At 41.1% G+C, this 13,203-nt stretch overlaps 1 protein-coding gene across 3 annotated transcripts in view; it reads left to right on the forward strand.

Annotated features, from left to right (window-relative positions):
- The window catches only part of Ccar1 (cell division cycle and apoptosis regulator 1), a 52,027-nt gene that overhangs the window by 12,349 nt on the left and 26,475 nt on the right, over nt 1–13,203 (forward strand). For all 3 annotated transcript variants that reach the window (XM_052744858.1, XM_052744857.1, XM_052744856.1), the window contains exons 6-10: nt 1,448–1,641; nt 4,963–5,077; nt 5,180–5,372; nt 9,028–9,157; nt 9,849–10,010. In XM_052744858.1, coding sequence (XP_052600818.1) covers nt 1,448–1,641; nt 4,963–5,077; nt 5,180–5,372; nt 9,028–9,157; nt 9,849–10,010 — 794 coding nt within the window. The remainder of the gene's footprint in view (nt 1–1,447; nt 1,642–4,962; nt 5,078–5,179; nt 5,373–9,027; nt 9,158–9,848; nt 10,011–13,203) is intronic.

Raw genomic sequence — 13,203 nt, forward strand, 5'->3', positions numbered from 1 at the left:
TACTATATTTATGACTTTGCTGTAGCTGAAGTTTTCCTGTGTTCTACCTGGCCCGTGGTCAGGACAAATTTCTCTTAACCTGCCAGTCCTGCAGCTGCTTGGACCCAAGTAAACACACAGAGACTTATATTACTTATAAACTGTATGGCTGTGGCAGGCTTCTTGCTATCTAGTTCTTATATCTTAAATTAACCCATTTCTATTAATCTATAAGTTGCCACGTGGCTTGTGGCTTACCGGTACTTTACATCTTGCTTCTCATGGTGGCGGCTGGCAGCATCTCCTGACTCAGCCTTCCACTTCCTGGAATTCTCCTCTCTCTTATCCTGCCTATACTATACTTCTTGCCTGGCTACCTGCCAATCAGTGTTTTATTTATCAATCAATCAGAGCAACACATTCACAGCATACAGAAAGACATCCCCAACACTTTGCTAAGTCTTTAACAGAAGCATTGGTTGGTTGCTTGGTCTTTTTAGTTAGGATATTATAGTAGTTGCCCCTGTTTAAGCCTATGGCAATTGAGTGGTTTTTTTTTTTTTTTACTCTTTGGAGGCCCACTGCCCAGCTCCCAAATAAATCACATGGAGGCTTATTCTTTCTTATAAATGTCTGGCCTTAGCTTGGCTTGTTTCTTGCCAGCTTTTCTTAAATTATCCCTTCTACCTTTTGCCTCTGGGCTTTTATCTTTCTCTATTTCTGTATATTTTTCTTTACTTTTTTCTTTGTGGCTGGCCCTTGGTGTCCTCCTCTCCTTCTGCTTCTCTGCTCCTTGACTTCTTCTTCCTCTCATTTATTCTCTGCCTGCCAGTCCCACCTATTTCTTTTTCTGCCCAGCTATTTATTAGACCATCAGGTGTTCCAGACAGGCAAAGTACCATAGCTTCACAGAGTTAAACAAATGCAACATAAAAGAATGCAGCACATCTTTGTATCATTAAACAAATGTTCCACAGCATATACAAATGTAACACATCTTAAAATAGTATTCTACAACAGTTGAGCCTCATGCCTCAGCTTCCTATATGCTGGGATTATGACTATGATCCTCCATACATGGAGTTGGGGATGTGTGTGTGTGTGTAAATGTGTGTGCACACACATATACATGCATACATATACTTGTACGTGTTTGAGGTGAGCAGGTGACAACCTTGGGTGTCACCTATTCTTTTATTTTGTTTGAGACAGTATCTCTCACTGCCTTGGAACTCACACTGCGGGCTAGACTGTCTGGTCAGTGAGCTGGAGTAGCTTCCTGATTCCAGCTCTTCAGACTATAAGCAATAAGCAACATGCCTAGTATTTTTTTTTTTCCTTTTCTTTTCCAGTTTGTTTTGGGAATGGAGCTATTTCTTGACTAGTACAATTCATGAGTTTACAGTCATTTTTACTGTGTATTTTAGACAATTACTAGTCTTAATGTGATGTTGCTTTTGTTCAATAGCCAGCTGTTGCATTGCCCACAAGCCTTAGCCTGTCTACTCCTCAACCTGCGGCACAGATCACTGTATCATATCCAACACCAAGGTCCAGTCAGCAGCAAACTCAACCTCAGAAGCAGCGTGTTTTCACAGGAGTGGTTACAAAGCTACATGATACATTTGGATTTGTGGATGAAGATGTATTCTTTCAGCTTGGGTAAAAGCTTCATCAGACATGTAGTAACACTTTCTCAATCATGGAAAAAAATTATAGGTTTTTGTTTTTTGGTTTTTTTTTTGGTTTTTGGTTTTTTCGAGACAGAGTTTCTCTGTGTAGCTTTGGAGCCTGTCCTGGATCTCACTTTGTAGACCAGGCTGGCCTTGAACTCACAAAGATTTGCCTGGCTCTGCCTCCCGAGTGCCGGGATTAAAGGCATGTGCCAACTTACGCCTTTTTAAAATAAACTTACATTTATTTATGTATGTCTGGGGGTGGTGGGGTTACACACTTGTGGAGGTGAGAGGTGGGAGTTGGTTCTCTCCTGTCATGTGGGTTCCAGGGATCAGATTCAGTCCTCAAGCTTGGGAGTTAGTGCTCATTGATCCCTTTTTAATTCTTTATAAATGTGTTGTCAGTTAGGTGGCAGTTCTAGTAACATTCATGTCCAGACTCAGAATAAAATTAGAGATTGAGGCAGGTGTGGTAGCACACACCTTAAATCTCAGCACTTGAATGGCAGAGGCAGGCAAATCTCTGTGACTTCCAGGCCAGTCTGTTCTACATAGTGAGTTCCAGAACAGCAGGGATTTTGTAGAAAGACCTTTGCCTCTAAACAAACAAATAAGTAAAATAAGGTGGAGTGTGAAATAGCCTTTTAAAATCTAATATTATTCCATTTTTTACATATTTAATACTGACTAAAATTATTTTCTCAATTGTATGTGTGTGTATATTTGTGCATAAGCATATTCGTACTTTGAAGGAAAGATATATTCACCTGAGCATGTATTTGTTGTGTAGGCCAGAGGTTGGCTTTGTTGTTGTTGTTGTTGTTTTTTAAGATTTATTATATATACAGTGCTCTGTCTGCATGTATCCCTGAAGGCCAGAAGAGTGCACCAGATCTCATTACAGATGGTTGTGAGCCAACATGTTGTTGCTGGGAATTGAACTCAGGGCCTCTGGAAGAATAGCCAATGATCTTAACCTCTGAGCCTTCTCTCCAGCCCTTGTTGTTCTTTTTTATATATAATTTGTTTAAATTTATTTTATGTGCGTTGGTATAAAGGTGTCAGTTAACCTAAAACTGGAGTTACAGACAGTTGTGAGCTGCCATGTGGGTGCTGGGAATTGAACCTGTGTCCTCTGGAAGATGGCTCTTAACTGCTGAGCCATCTCTCCAGCCCCGGCTTTGTTATTATTTATTGTTCTCCATCATATCTTTATTTTACTACAAGGTATTTCACTTCACTTGGAATTCACCATCTCTGCTAGACTGGATGGCCTTCAAGCCCCTGGGATCTATCTGTCACTGCCCTCCCAATTCTGTGGTTATGGGTGTGTGCCACCATGCCTAGTCTCCATGTGGATTCTTGGGATCCAGACTTGAGGCTTCATCCTTGTACAGAAAGCACTTTACCAATGAGTTGTCTCCTCTACCCCTAAAAATTAGGGCGGTGGTTGTTTCGAGATAGGATCTCATTGTGTAGCCCTAGCTGGCTTGGAATTCACTGTATGATTGGGCTCACAGTGAACTCAGAGATCCATCTACCTCTTCATCCTGAGGCTTGAGATTAAAGATGTTTTCCACCACGTCTGGCCAAAGAACATTAAGATTTTTTTTTTTGTGTGGTTGTTTTGTTTGATTGGTTTTTGTTTTTGTTTTTGTTTTTGTTTTTGCTTTTTCGAGACAGGGTTTCTCTGTGAAGCTTTGCGCCATTTCCTGGAACTCACTTGGTAGCCCAGGCTGGCCTCGAACTCACAGAGATCCGCCTGGCTCTGCCTCCCGAGTGCTGGGATTAAAGGCATGTGCCACCACCGCCCGCTTTGATTGGTTTTTTGATACAGGGTTATACTGTGTAGACTTGGTGGACCTAGAACTTGCTGGTAGACCAGGCTGGCCTTGAACTCTTAGATATCTACCTTCCTCTGTCTTCTGAGTGCTAGGATTAAAGGTGTGTGCACCACCCTGTCCATCAAACATTTATTTTTAATTGATCCCCCCCAATTAATTGTATCAAGTTTTTAATGTTCTTTGTTTTGTTTTGAAGACAGTTTCTCTGTGTAGCTTTGGAGCCTGTCCTGTCCTGGAACTTGTTCTGTAGAGCAGGCTGATTTCAAACTCACAGAGATCTGCCTGCCTCTGCTTCCTGAGTGCTGGGACTGACTCACTCTTTTGAAACAGGGTTTATCACTGAACCTGGAGCTAGGCTAGTAGTCAGCAAAACCCAGTAATTCTTTGTCTCCACTCTTGACAATACTGTGGCTACAGGTGTGTGGAAGGAACCACGCCTGACTTCTCATGTGGATTCTACTGTCTGAACTCAGGTTCTGATGCTTGCCCAGTAAGGGCTGTTGCCCACTTAGCTGAGGTGATTTTAATAAACTTCCTTAGAAGTAAGTGCTATGTTAGGGAAACTAATTATTGCTCAAGATTTTTGTGTTGTTGCACCTCCTTTTTTCCATCTTCTCTAAAATCTTCCGCTTAGGCTATTATAGTGACAGATTTGTGCATGGAGGAGCATTGAGAAAACAGAAGGGCACATTGTTCCTGTACTTGAAACCTCCTTGTTTCCATATAGCGAAAGGTGAAATGTAATCAGTTTAAAGAAGAGTCTAGGATTGGAGAGGTGGCTCTGCGTTAAGAGCATACCACAATCCTGCACAAGACGGCATCCATGTCAGTGCCTCACAGCTGCCTGTAACTCCAGGTCCAGGGGGATTTGATACCTCTGACTTCTCGGGTACCAATTCATCTAAGCACAACCACAGCACACCCATAACAGATAGTTAAAAAGAAATCTTTAAGGACTGAGTAGTTTAAAGCACTTGTTATTCTTACAGAAGCCCCATGTCTGGTTTCCATCACCTGCATTGTGGTTCCCAACCACCTGTAATTCTAGTTCCAGCGATCAGACACCCTCTTCTGAGCTCTGTGGGCCCTGCCAACTCATGTGGTCTACATTTTTATGTGCAGGCAAAACATTTATACAATTACATAAATTTTAAACATCTTTAAAAGATAAATAACAAACATGAATGTACTTTCCAGGCTTCCATTTTAGTTGTAATGTACTTTAAAATCACTATAGCCTCGAAAGGCAGAATCAGATCTCTGCGAAGCCAGCCTGATATACATAGTGAGTTCTAGGCATTCCAAAGCTCCGTAAAAGAGACCCTGTCTCCTAAAGAAAAGAAGGAAAACAAAGTATATAAACCTTTTTTGTGTGGGAAGATCTATTCAATGGTATATAAATCATTTTTGTGTTTATATTCACCTTTTCATTTTTGTGTTTATATTCACCTTTTCCCCCCCAGTGCTGTTAAAGGGAAAACCCCTCAAGTTGGTGATAGAGTATTGGTCGAAGCAACTTACAATCCTAATATGCCTTTTAAATGGAATGCACAAAGAATTCAGACACTACCAAATCAGGTACATAGTTATTGACTTCGGTACTATAGAAACTGATACCTGACTTTGCTGGTTTACAATGTAATTTCTTTTTTGTATTTATTTATTTTTGTTTGTTTTTAGAATCAGTCCCAAACTCAACCTTTACTGAAGACTCCTACTGCTGTTATTCAGCCGATTGTGCCACAGACGACGTTTGGTGTTCAGGCACAGCCCCAACCCCAGTCGTTACTGCAGGCCCAGATTTCAGCTGCTTCTATCACACCACTCCTGCAGACGCAGCCACAGCCCTTATTACAGCAGCCGCAGCAGAAAGGTATGCAATGTAACGTATCACTGCTTTGTTTCTGATCAATATGAGACGTTTAAACAGTGAGAACGTACTGCTAATAGAGAGATATCATGCGCCGGGCGGTGGTGGTGCACGCCTTTAATCCCAGCACTCGGGAGGCAGAGCCAGGCACATCTCTATGAGTTCGAGGCCAGCCTGGGCTACAGAGTGAGTTCAAGGAAAGGCGCAAAGCTACACAGAGAAACCCTGTCTCGAAAAACCAAAAAAAAAAAACAAAACAAAACAAAACAACAACAAAAACCCGAAGATATCATGGACTTTGAGGAGACTTGAAAGTAAGCTTAAGTATCATGAATAGAACATTTTCTGCTTTATGGGTTTTTAGGACAGGGTTTCTCTGTATATCCCTGGCAGCCCTGGATCTCGCTTTTTAGACCAGGCTGGCCTTGAACTCACTGAGATCTGCCTGCCTCGGCATCCTGAGTGCTGGGGTTAAAGTAGTGTGCCACCACCGCCTGGCATACAGGGACAATTCATGTCTTTGCCACTGATTTGTTGGTACATTAACAAAGCAGCATGTATGAGTGTAAACGTGTCCAAGAGTGCACATGTGGAGGTCAGAGGACAGCTTTGCAGAAGAATTTTCTCCTGCCTTTTCTAAGGTTCTAGGTGTAGAACTCAGGCTTGTGGCAAGAGGTCTACCACTGCTGAGGCATCTCACTAGCCCTATGATATGCTATGTTTTTGATTGTTGTTTACATTTTGTTTTTTGAGAAAGGGTCTTATATAGCCCAGGTTTGCCTAAATTCACTGTATCCAAGCATTATTTTAAACCCCAGGTCCTTCTGCCTCTACTTAACAAGTCCTGAGATAATTTATTTATTTTGGTTTTCATCATTACATCTATGGATTCTTTTGGAATGTTCTTATTTTAATTCCTTGTGTTTTTTTGCCTTGTCATAGACACTGAAGGGGAAGTCCAGATTCTTATGGCTGATGCTTTGTACCTCATGCTGCATCCTTTTAGATGCTTTCAGTTATCCCAGTGGTACTGGTCCTGGGTTTGATTTCTTGCAAGCGTCAGTAGCCGGAGAGTTCTCTGGTTTAAAGGAATCCTTCTTCCCCTGTACATGAATAATCTCCCAATTGGTATTTTAGTATTCTCTGGCTATGTCATTCCATAGTATCCATTGATTGAGTGTATACATCAGGTGTTGGGAAACCTTAGCCCTTGATTTTTAACTCGTAGTTTGACTAATACTGATACTGAACAAATTTTAAAGGAAAAATGCACCCCCCCATAACATGAATTCCTATATGTTCTTAATAAAAATCCCAGAGCCAGATATTAGGCAGATATTGGGGTAAATACTGAAAGATCAGAGCGACAAAGGAACAAGCCACATCTTACCTCTAGGACTCCTCAGCCTGAAAAAACCTCTAGCTGAAAGGAACACTTCTGCTAAAAAGTCTTCAGTTCCTGTCTCCTCCTTATATACCTTTCTCCACCCAGCCATTAAAGGCATGTGTGCTTCCTAACCACTGCCTGGCTCTGCTTCTCTCCTAGACTGAGTCAATCTCATGTAGTCCAGGGTGGCTTTGAACTCACAGAGATCTAGACGGATCTCTGCCTCCCAAGTGCTAGGATTAAAGGTGTGTGCCACCACTGCCTGGCATCTGTGTTTAACCTATGGCTTATTCTGTTCTCTGATCTTCAGGCAGATTTTATTAGAGTATGCAATATATCAACACCAACACCCCACCCCAACCCACTCTACCCTTTTTTTTTTTTTTCTTTTTGGTGTTTTGAGGCAGTTTTCTCTGTGTAACCCTGGTTGTCCTAGAACTCACTCTGTAGACCAGACTGGCCTCAAACTCAGAGATCCACCTGCTTCTGCCTCCTAAGTGCTGTTATGAAAGGCGTTGTATGCTGCCACAACCTGGCTGGAAAAATGTTGTTTTAGTTGTTTTTTGTTTCCTTTTGTTTTAAAATATATTCTAAAGTCTTTATAGAATTGTGGAATGTTGAAAAGGAGATGAGAATTTAAATTTTGCATTGTCTAGAATACCTTCTGACACCAAGGGCACAAGCCACAAATGTGGTACACATATGTACATACAGGCAAAGAAGTACAATGCTCACTTTCTCTAGGGAAGGACCTGGGTTTGGTCCTCAGCACCATCCAAAAAAAGAAAAACTAGTTGTAATGACATAAGACCAGCCAGCCATGGAAACAAATCTGTTCTTTTGGTCTGCATCCCTTTTCCACTGATTGATTACAGTCAATATTGATAGTTCTAGAGTTGAGAAGCCAAAGGCAGTTTTGTTTGCAACAGAATTTCATTAGAATTCTCTTGGTAGAATTCTCTTGGTTGGTTTCTTTTTTTTTTCATTTTTCACTTTTTCAAATTAATCAATTTATCCACCTTTCTATTACCAGCTTGATACAGTATGTATTCCCATCTTAATTGTGAAATGTTTCATTGAGGCTTGCTCAGTAATTGAGTAAACCCAAAACTTATTATAAGCCACAGTCGTCCTAGGGTCCCCCATGCTATATATATAGTCTCCATGGTTCTGTGGGTTGTGGTCTGATTGTTCTTTATTTTATGTCTAGTATCCACCTATGAGTGAATACATACCATGTTTGTCCTTCTGGGTTTGGTTTACCTCACTCAGGATGATTTTTTCTAGTTCCATCCATTTGCCTGCAAATTTCATGCTTTCATTGTTTTTCTCTGCTGAGTAGTACTCCATTGTGTACATGTACCACATTTTCTTAATCCATTCTTCAGTTGACGGGCATCTAGGTTGTTTCCAGGTTCTGGCTATTACAAATAGTGCTGCTATGAACATAGTTGAGCATGTATCTTTGTGGTATGAATCAACGTTCCTTGGGTATATGCCCAAGAGTAGTATGGCTGGGTCTTGAGGTAGATCTATTCCCAATTTTCTGAGAAACCGCCATACTGATTTCCACAGTGGTTGTACAAGTTTGCATTCCCTCCAACAGTGGAGGGCTGTTCCCTTTGCTCCACATCCTCTAATACAGGGTCTCACCATGTAGCCCTGGCTGTCCTGTTCTTTGTTACATAGACCAGGGATTTGAACTCCCAAGATCTACTTGCTTCTGTCTCCCACATGTGCTAGAATTAAAGGTGTGAACCCATCACACGTGGCAAAGAACTTTGATACACAGTCTACTTTCCTGGTTGTTTTTTTTTTTTTTTTTTGGTCTGGACAAGGTTTCTCTGTGTAGCCCTGGATGTCCTGGAACTCCCTCTGTAGACCAGGCTGGTCTTGAACTCCCAGAAATCTGCCTGCCTCTACCTCCTGAGTGCTGAGATGAAAGGAGTGCGCCACTCCAGCCCAGCTATATTCTACGTTTTGACATAGATTTATCCCTATTCTGCTTCCATTGTACTTTCAAAGAAGTTGACTTTTATTGTTCTCTGTGGAAAAATAGGTATTTTAAAAAGAAAACTTTTAAGTTTTGGCACCAGGGAGAAACCACCAAACAATACCTCTTCCTTTAGAAATAACTATGTATTTTGTTGACTTGGGAAACAGACCACTTTGGTGAACCCACTTACTAGGTTATCTGTCTTACTCAGCCTTGTGGTGTGTTCTGAACTTTGTTTAATGAACTGTTCTGTTTTTCTTCTCTGTCCTTTGAAGCTGGCTTATTGCAGCCTCCTGTCCGCATAGTGTCACAGCCTCAGCCGGCCCGGAGACTAGATCCTCCGTCTAGATTTTCAGGAAGGAGTGACCGCGGGGATCAAGTACCTAATAGGAAAGATGACCGAAGGTATGTTTGAAAGTTAACATTGTGGGCTGCAGAAATGGCTTCAAGGTAAGAGCACTGTCTGCTCTGCCATGGACCCAGGGCTGGTTCCCAGCATCCATGTGTTGGCAGTTCTGGGGCTTCTGATTCTCTCCTCTGCCTTTCTCAGGCAAGCATGTGGTGCACATGCACGCACGCACGCAAAGTACTCGTAGACATAAAATAAAAAACAAATTAGAAGTTCCTCTAAGTTCAAGGCCTGAAGCCATCCTGGACTATATAGTGAGTACCAAGCCAGCCTGGTCTATATAACAAGACTTTGTCAAAAATTAACAAATAAATAAGTAAAAGAAAGAAAAAAATTAAAAGAACCATGTATTTGTGTTTAACTATACAGACTTGGGTGGCCTGAAACTTCTAGATTCATTTGCCTCTGCTTCTGAGTGCTAGGATTGAAAGTATACACCCCATACCTGGCAAGAGCTGCTTCATAATGCCAATGAATATTAGTGATTTTATTTTTATTATTTAATTTGTGTCTGTCCCCATGCCATGGTATATATGTGAAGGTCAGAGGAGAACTTGGAGGAGTGTGTCCTCTTCTACCGTGTGGGTTCTGGGAAGGAAACTCAGGTCCTCAGGCCTGATAGCAGAGCCTGCACCTGCTGAGCCATCCCGTGGGCCCCAGAGTGATTTTAGACATCCTTGCTTTAAGTCGTGAAAGGGACAGAGAAAGACGCAGATCCAGAGAAAGATCACCTCAGAGGAAACGTTCCCGGGAGAGGTCACCCCGGAGAGAAAGAGAGCGATCCCCTCGGAGAGTCCGCCGTGTTGTTCCCCGCTACACAGTGCAGTTCTCAAAGTTTTCTTTAGACTGGTAAGTTTTCCCTCTGGGTTCATGCGTTCGTTTGTTTGATTTCAGTATTAGTCATCGTTTTGTGTAGTTTGGTATAGAATACAATGGTGGATATATTTTCTTAGAAAATTTATTTAGTAACATTTTGTGCTATTTATATGAGGGCAGAAATGCAGTTTGAATTTGGAATGTAGTTCTGTATAAAGAGAATTAGTTTTGGATCCACATTTAGGATAGCAACTATGGTTTGGGGGTATAGTTCAGGACTAGAGTGCTTGCTTAATGTTGGAGGCTCTTGATTCGGTCCCAGTACCAAAGCCAACCAACCAATAAGTAAGCAAGCTTCTAGAGAACACTTTTTTGTAATGAAATTTTTCTTTAAGGTTAGAATCGTATAGGATCAGGATTTACTGATAAATTCTAATTCACAAGTAGTCCATTCTGTGATGAAGATAAAATAAAATTGTTAAACCAGTTGAAAGATTAACTGTGGCAGGCTACTGTAATATAGAAACATTGACCTATTATATACATACACAATTGTGTAATTTACATGCTTGTGTCTTTAATGGATCAACCCTTAGAATCTGAAGTGAGAAGGAGGTAACTAAATTTCTCAGCTCATCTACAAAATCTCTTACAAACTTAAAGAAATATCATGAAGTTTAGTTAAATATCTGTAGCACTTGAGCTAGTGTAGAACACTTACAAATCCTCTGTAATTCATGGTGGTAGTGAGCAGTATGGTACACCTAGATCATAGATAACAGGTGGAAAAAACAGATAGATGAACAGATGGATGTGATGGCACATGCCTTTAATCCCAGCACTCGGGAGGCAGAGGCAGGCGGATCTCTGTGAGTTCGAGGCCAGCCTAGGCTACCAAGTGAGTTCCAGGAAAGGCACAAAGCTACACAGAGAAACCCTGTCTCGAAAGACCCCCCCCCCAAAAAAAAATTAGGGTGAAATCAGCAAGTATTCTTACATTATAGTAGTGTTTTTTTTTAATCTGTGCTTACTCATACATAGTTGGAATATCTCAGAAAAACCCAAAAGGATCCAAAAGCACTTCCCCAGCCTCCAAAGTAGTGCTACATGGAGAATTATTTTCTCCTATCTGTTGTCAGTATCCAGTTTTTCTCTGAAAAGTTGTTGATAGAATATGAAATACAGTAACCTAGTTCTTTCCAGTTAGACTTCCACAATTTTACTTTACCTCGTTTATGTAAATTTCCAGAACATCAGATGAACCAATTGCAAATAAAAGGTTTTTTGTTTGTTTGTTTGTTTTTGTTTTTCTTTGAAACAGGGTTTTTCTGTGTAGTTTTGCTGCCTGTCCTGGAACTCACTCTGTAGAACAGGCTGGCCTCGAACTCACAGAGATCCTCCTGCCTCTGCCTCCTGAGTGCTGGGATTAATGGTGTGCCCCACCTCCACCTGGCGCAAATAAAAGTTGTAAAGCGCTTCATTTGTAGTTGTTGAACTCACAATTTCCTTACACTAATGGGTTTATGAGATAGTGTGAAGGGAAAGAATTGTTTGTACTTAACCTCTGTGATTCATCATAGATGTTACCCCTTTGCGGCAAAATATGACTTGTTCATTTTAGTGTTTGAAAATTTGGACGCGATTCTCTTCCTTAAAAATAAAAGTGCAGGAAGTGGCCTGAAGAAATGTCTTAGCAGTGTGTGGTGCCCTTGCAGAGAACATGAGTTTGATCCCCAGCACCACTTCCGCAGCTCACAACTCCCTGTGCACATACATACCCACAAACAGGCCTGCACATAACACATAAGTAAAAGTGATAATACAACAAATCTTTAACTAAAAACTAAACTGAAGGGGCTGGAGAAATGCTTCAGTAGGTAAGAGTACTTGATGCCCCTGCAGAGAAACTGGGCTCAGTTCTCAGCACCCACATTGAGTTTCTCCTAACTACTGTTTAAGGAGGTCCTACACCTTTTCTGGTACCTGAGTGCACATAGTGCACACACATAAACACAGACGTACAGATATACATATAAAATTAAATAAATCTAAAAAATAAAGCTTTTGTGATATTTTTCCACATTTCTGTTATTCTGACAGTGAAGTCTTAACAGCAGTGGTATTATATCAGCAGCCATAAATGGTTTGGCTGTGTATACCTGCTGTTCCTATTTTGGAAGGGAAGTGTTGGTGTTTTACATCACACGGACCTTTTGGGTGTTCCACAATCATTTTACTACTGAGCTACATCCGCAGACAATTTGTATTTCTTAATTTAGACTTCAAATAAAGACATTTTCTTTTGTGTTGGATTTCTTATTTTAAATTTCAAATAAAGACAATTTTACATATAGATTAGTTAGTATTTTTGCCTATTTTTTTTTATTTTTATTTTTACTCTTAGATTTTTTTGAAGCAGGATCTTACTGTGTAGTACCCTCTGCCCTGGAACTTGCTTTGTAGACCTGCTGACCTCAGACTTTTACCGGTCCTTTTATTTCTGCCTCCTAGATTCTGGGATTGCAGGCCTGTGCCACCATGCCTGCCTGTCCACTTTCATTCACTGTGGTCTAACTGTTATCTTGGTCCTTATCTTAGATATCCTTGAGTTTCTTTTTTTTTTTTTTTTTTTTTTTTTACTCCCCTCCCCCAGTGTCCTCCTAAAGAAAATGAAATTATCATTTGAAATAATGTTAGAGGGCTGAAGAGATGGCTCAGTGTTGAAGAATATTAGCTTGCTCTTCCAGAGGACCCAGACTTGATTCCCATTACTTACATGACAACTGTCTTTAGTTTTTTTTCTATTTCTGTAAAGAGACATCATGACAAGGCAGCTTATAAAAGAAAGCATTGAATTTGTGGCTTATGGTTCCAGAGTGTGTAGTAGATTCCATGACCATCATGGCAGATAATAGGCAGTGGGCAAGCAGGCTGGCAGGCATGGCTCTGTAGAAGTAGCTTATTCATAAGCACAAGGCAGAGCTGGAGGTAACTGGGAATTTATCTCATGGGCATTTGGAACCTCCAAGCCCACCTCCAGTGACACATCTCCAACAGGAAGGACCACACCTAACCCTTCCCAAACAGTCCTACCACCTGCGGACCAAGCATTCCAACTACCACAGCTATTTATTTCCAGAGTGTCTGATGCCTTCTTCTGACCTCCTCTGGCACCAGGTGTTTACCTGGTGCACAAGCAACACATAGAGACAGTATACACACACAC

This window comes from Peromyscus californicus, unplaced genomic scaffold (genome assembly GCF_007827085.1).
Source record: "Peromyscus californicus insignis strain IS unplaced genomic scaffold, ASM782708v3 Scaffold_19__1_contigs__length_69161282, whole genome shotgun sequence".
NCBI lineage: Eukaryota > Metazoa > Chordata > Mammalia > Rodentia > Cricetidae > Peromyscus > Peromyscus californicus.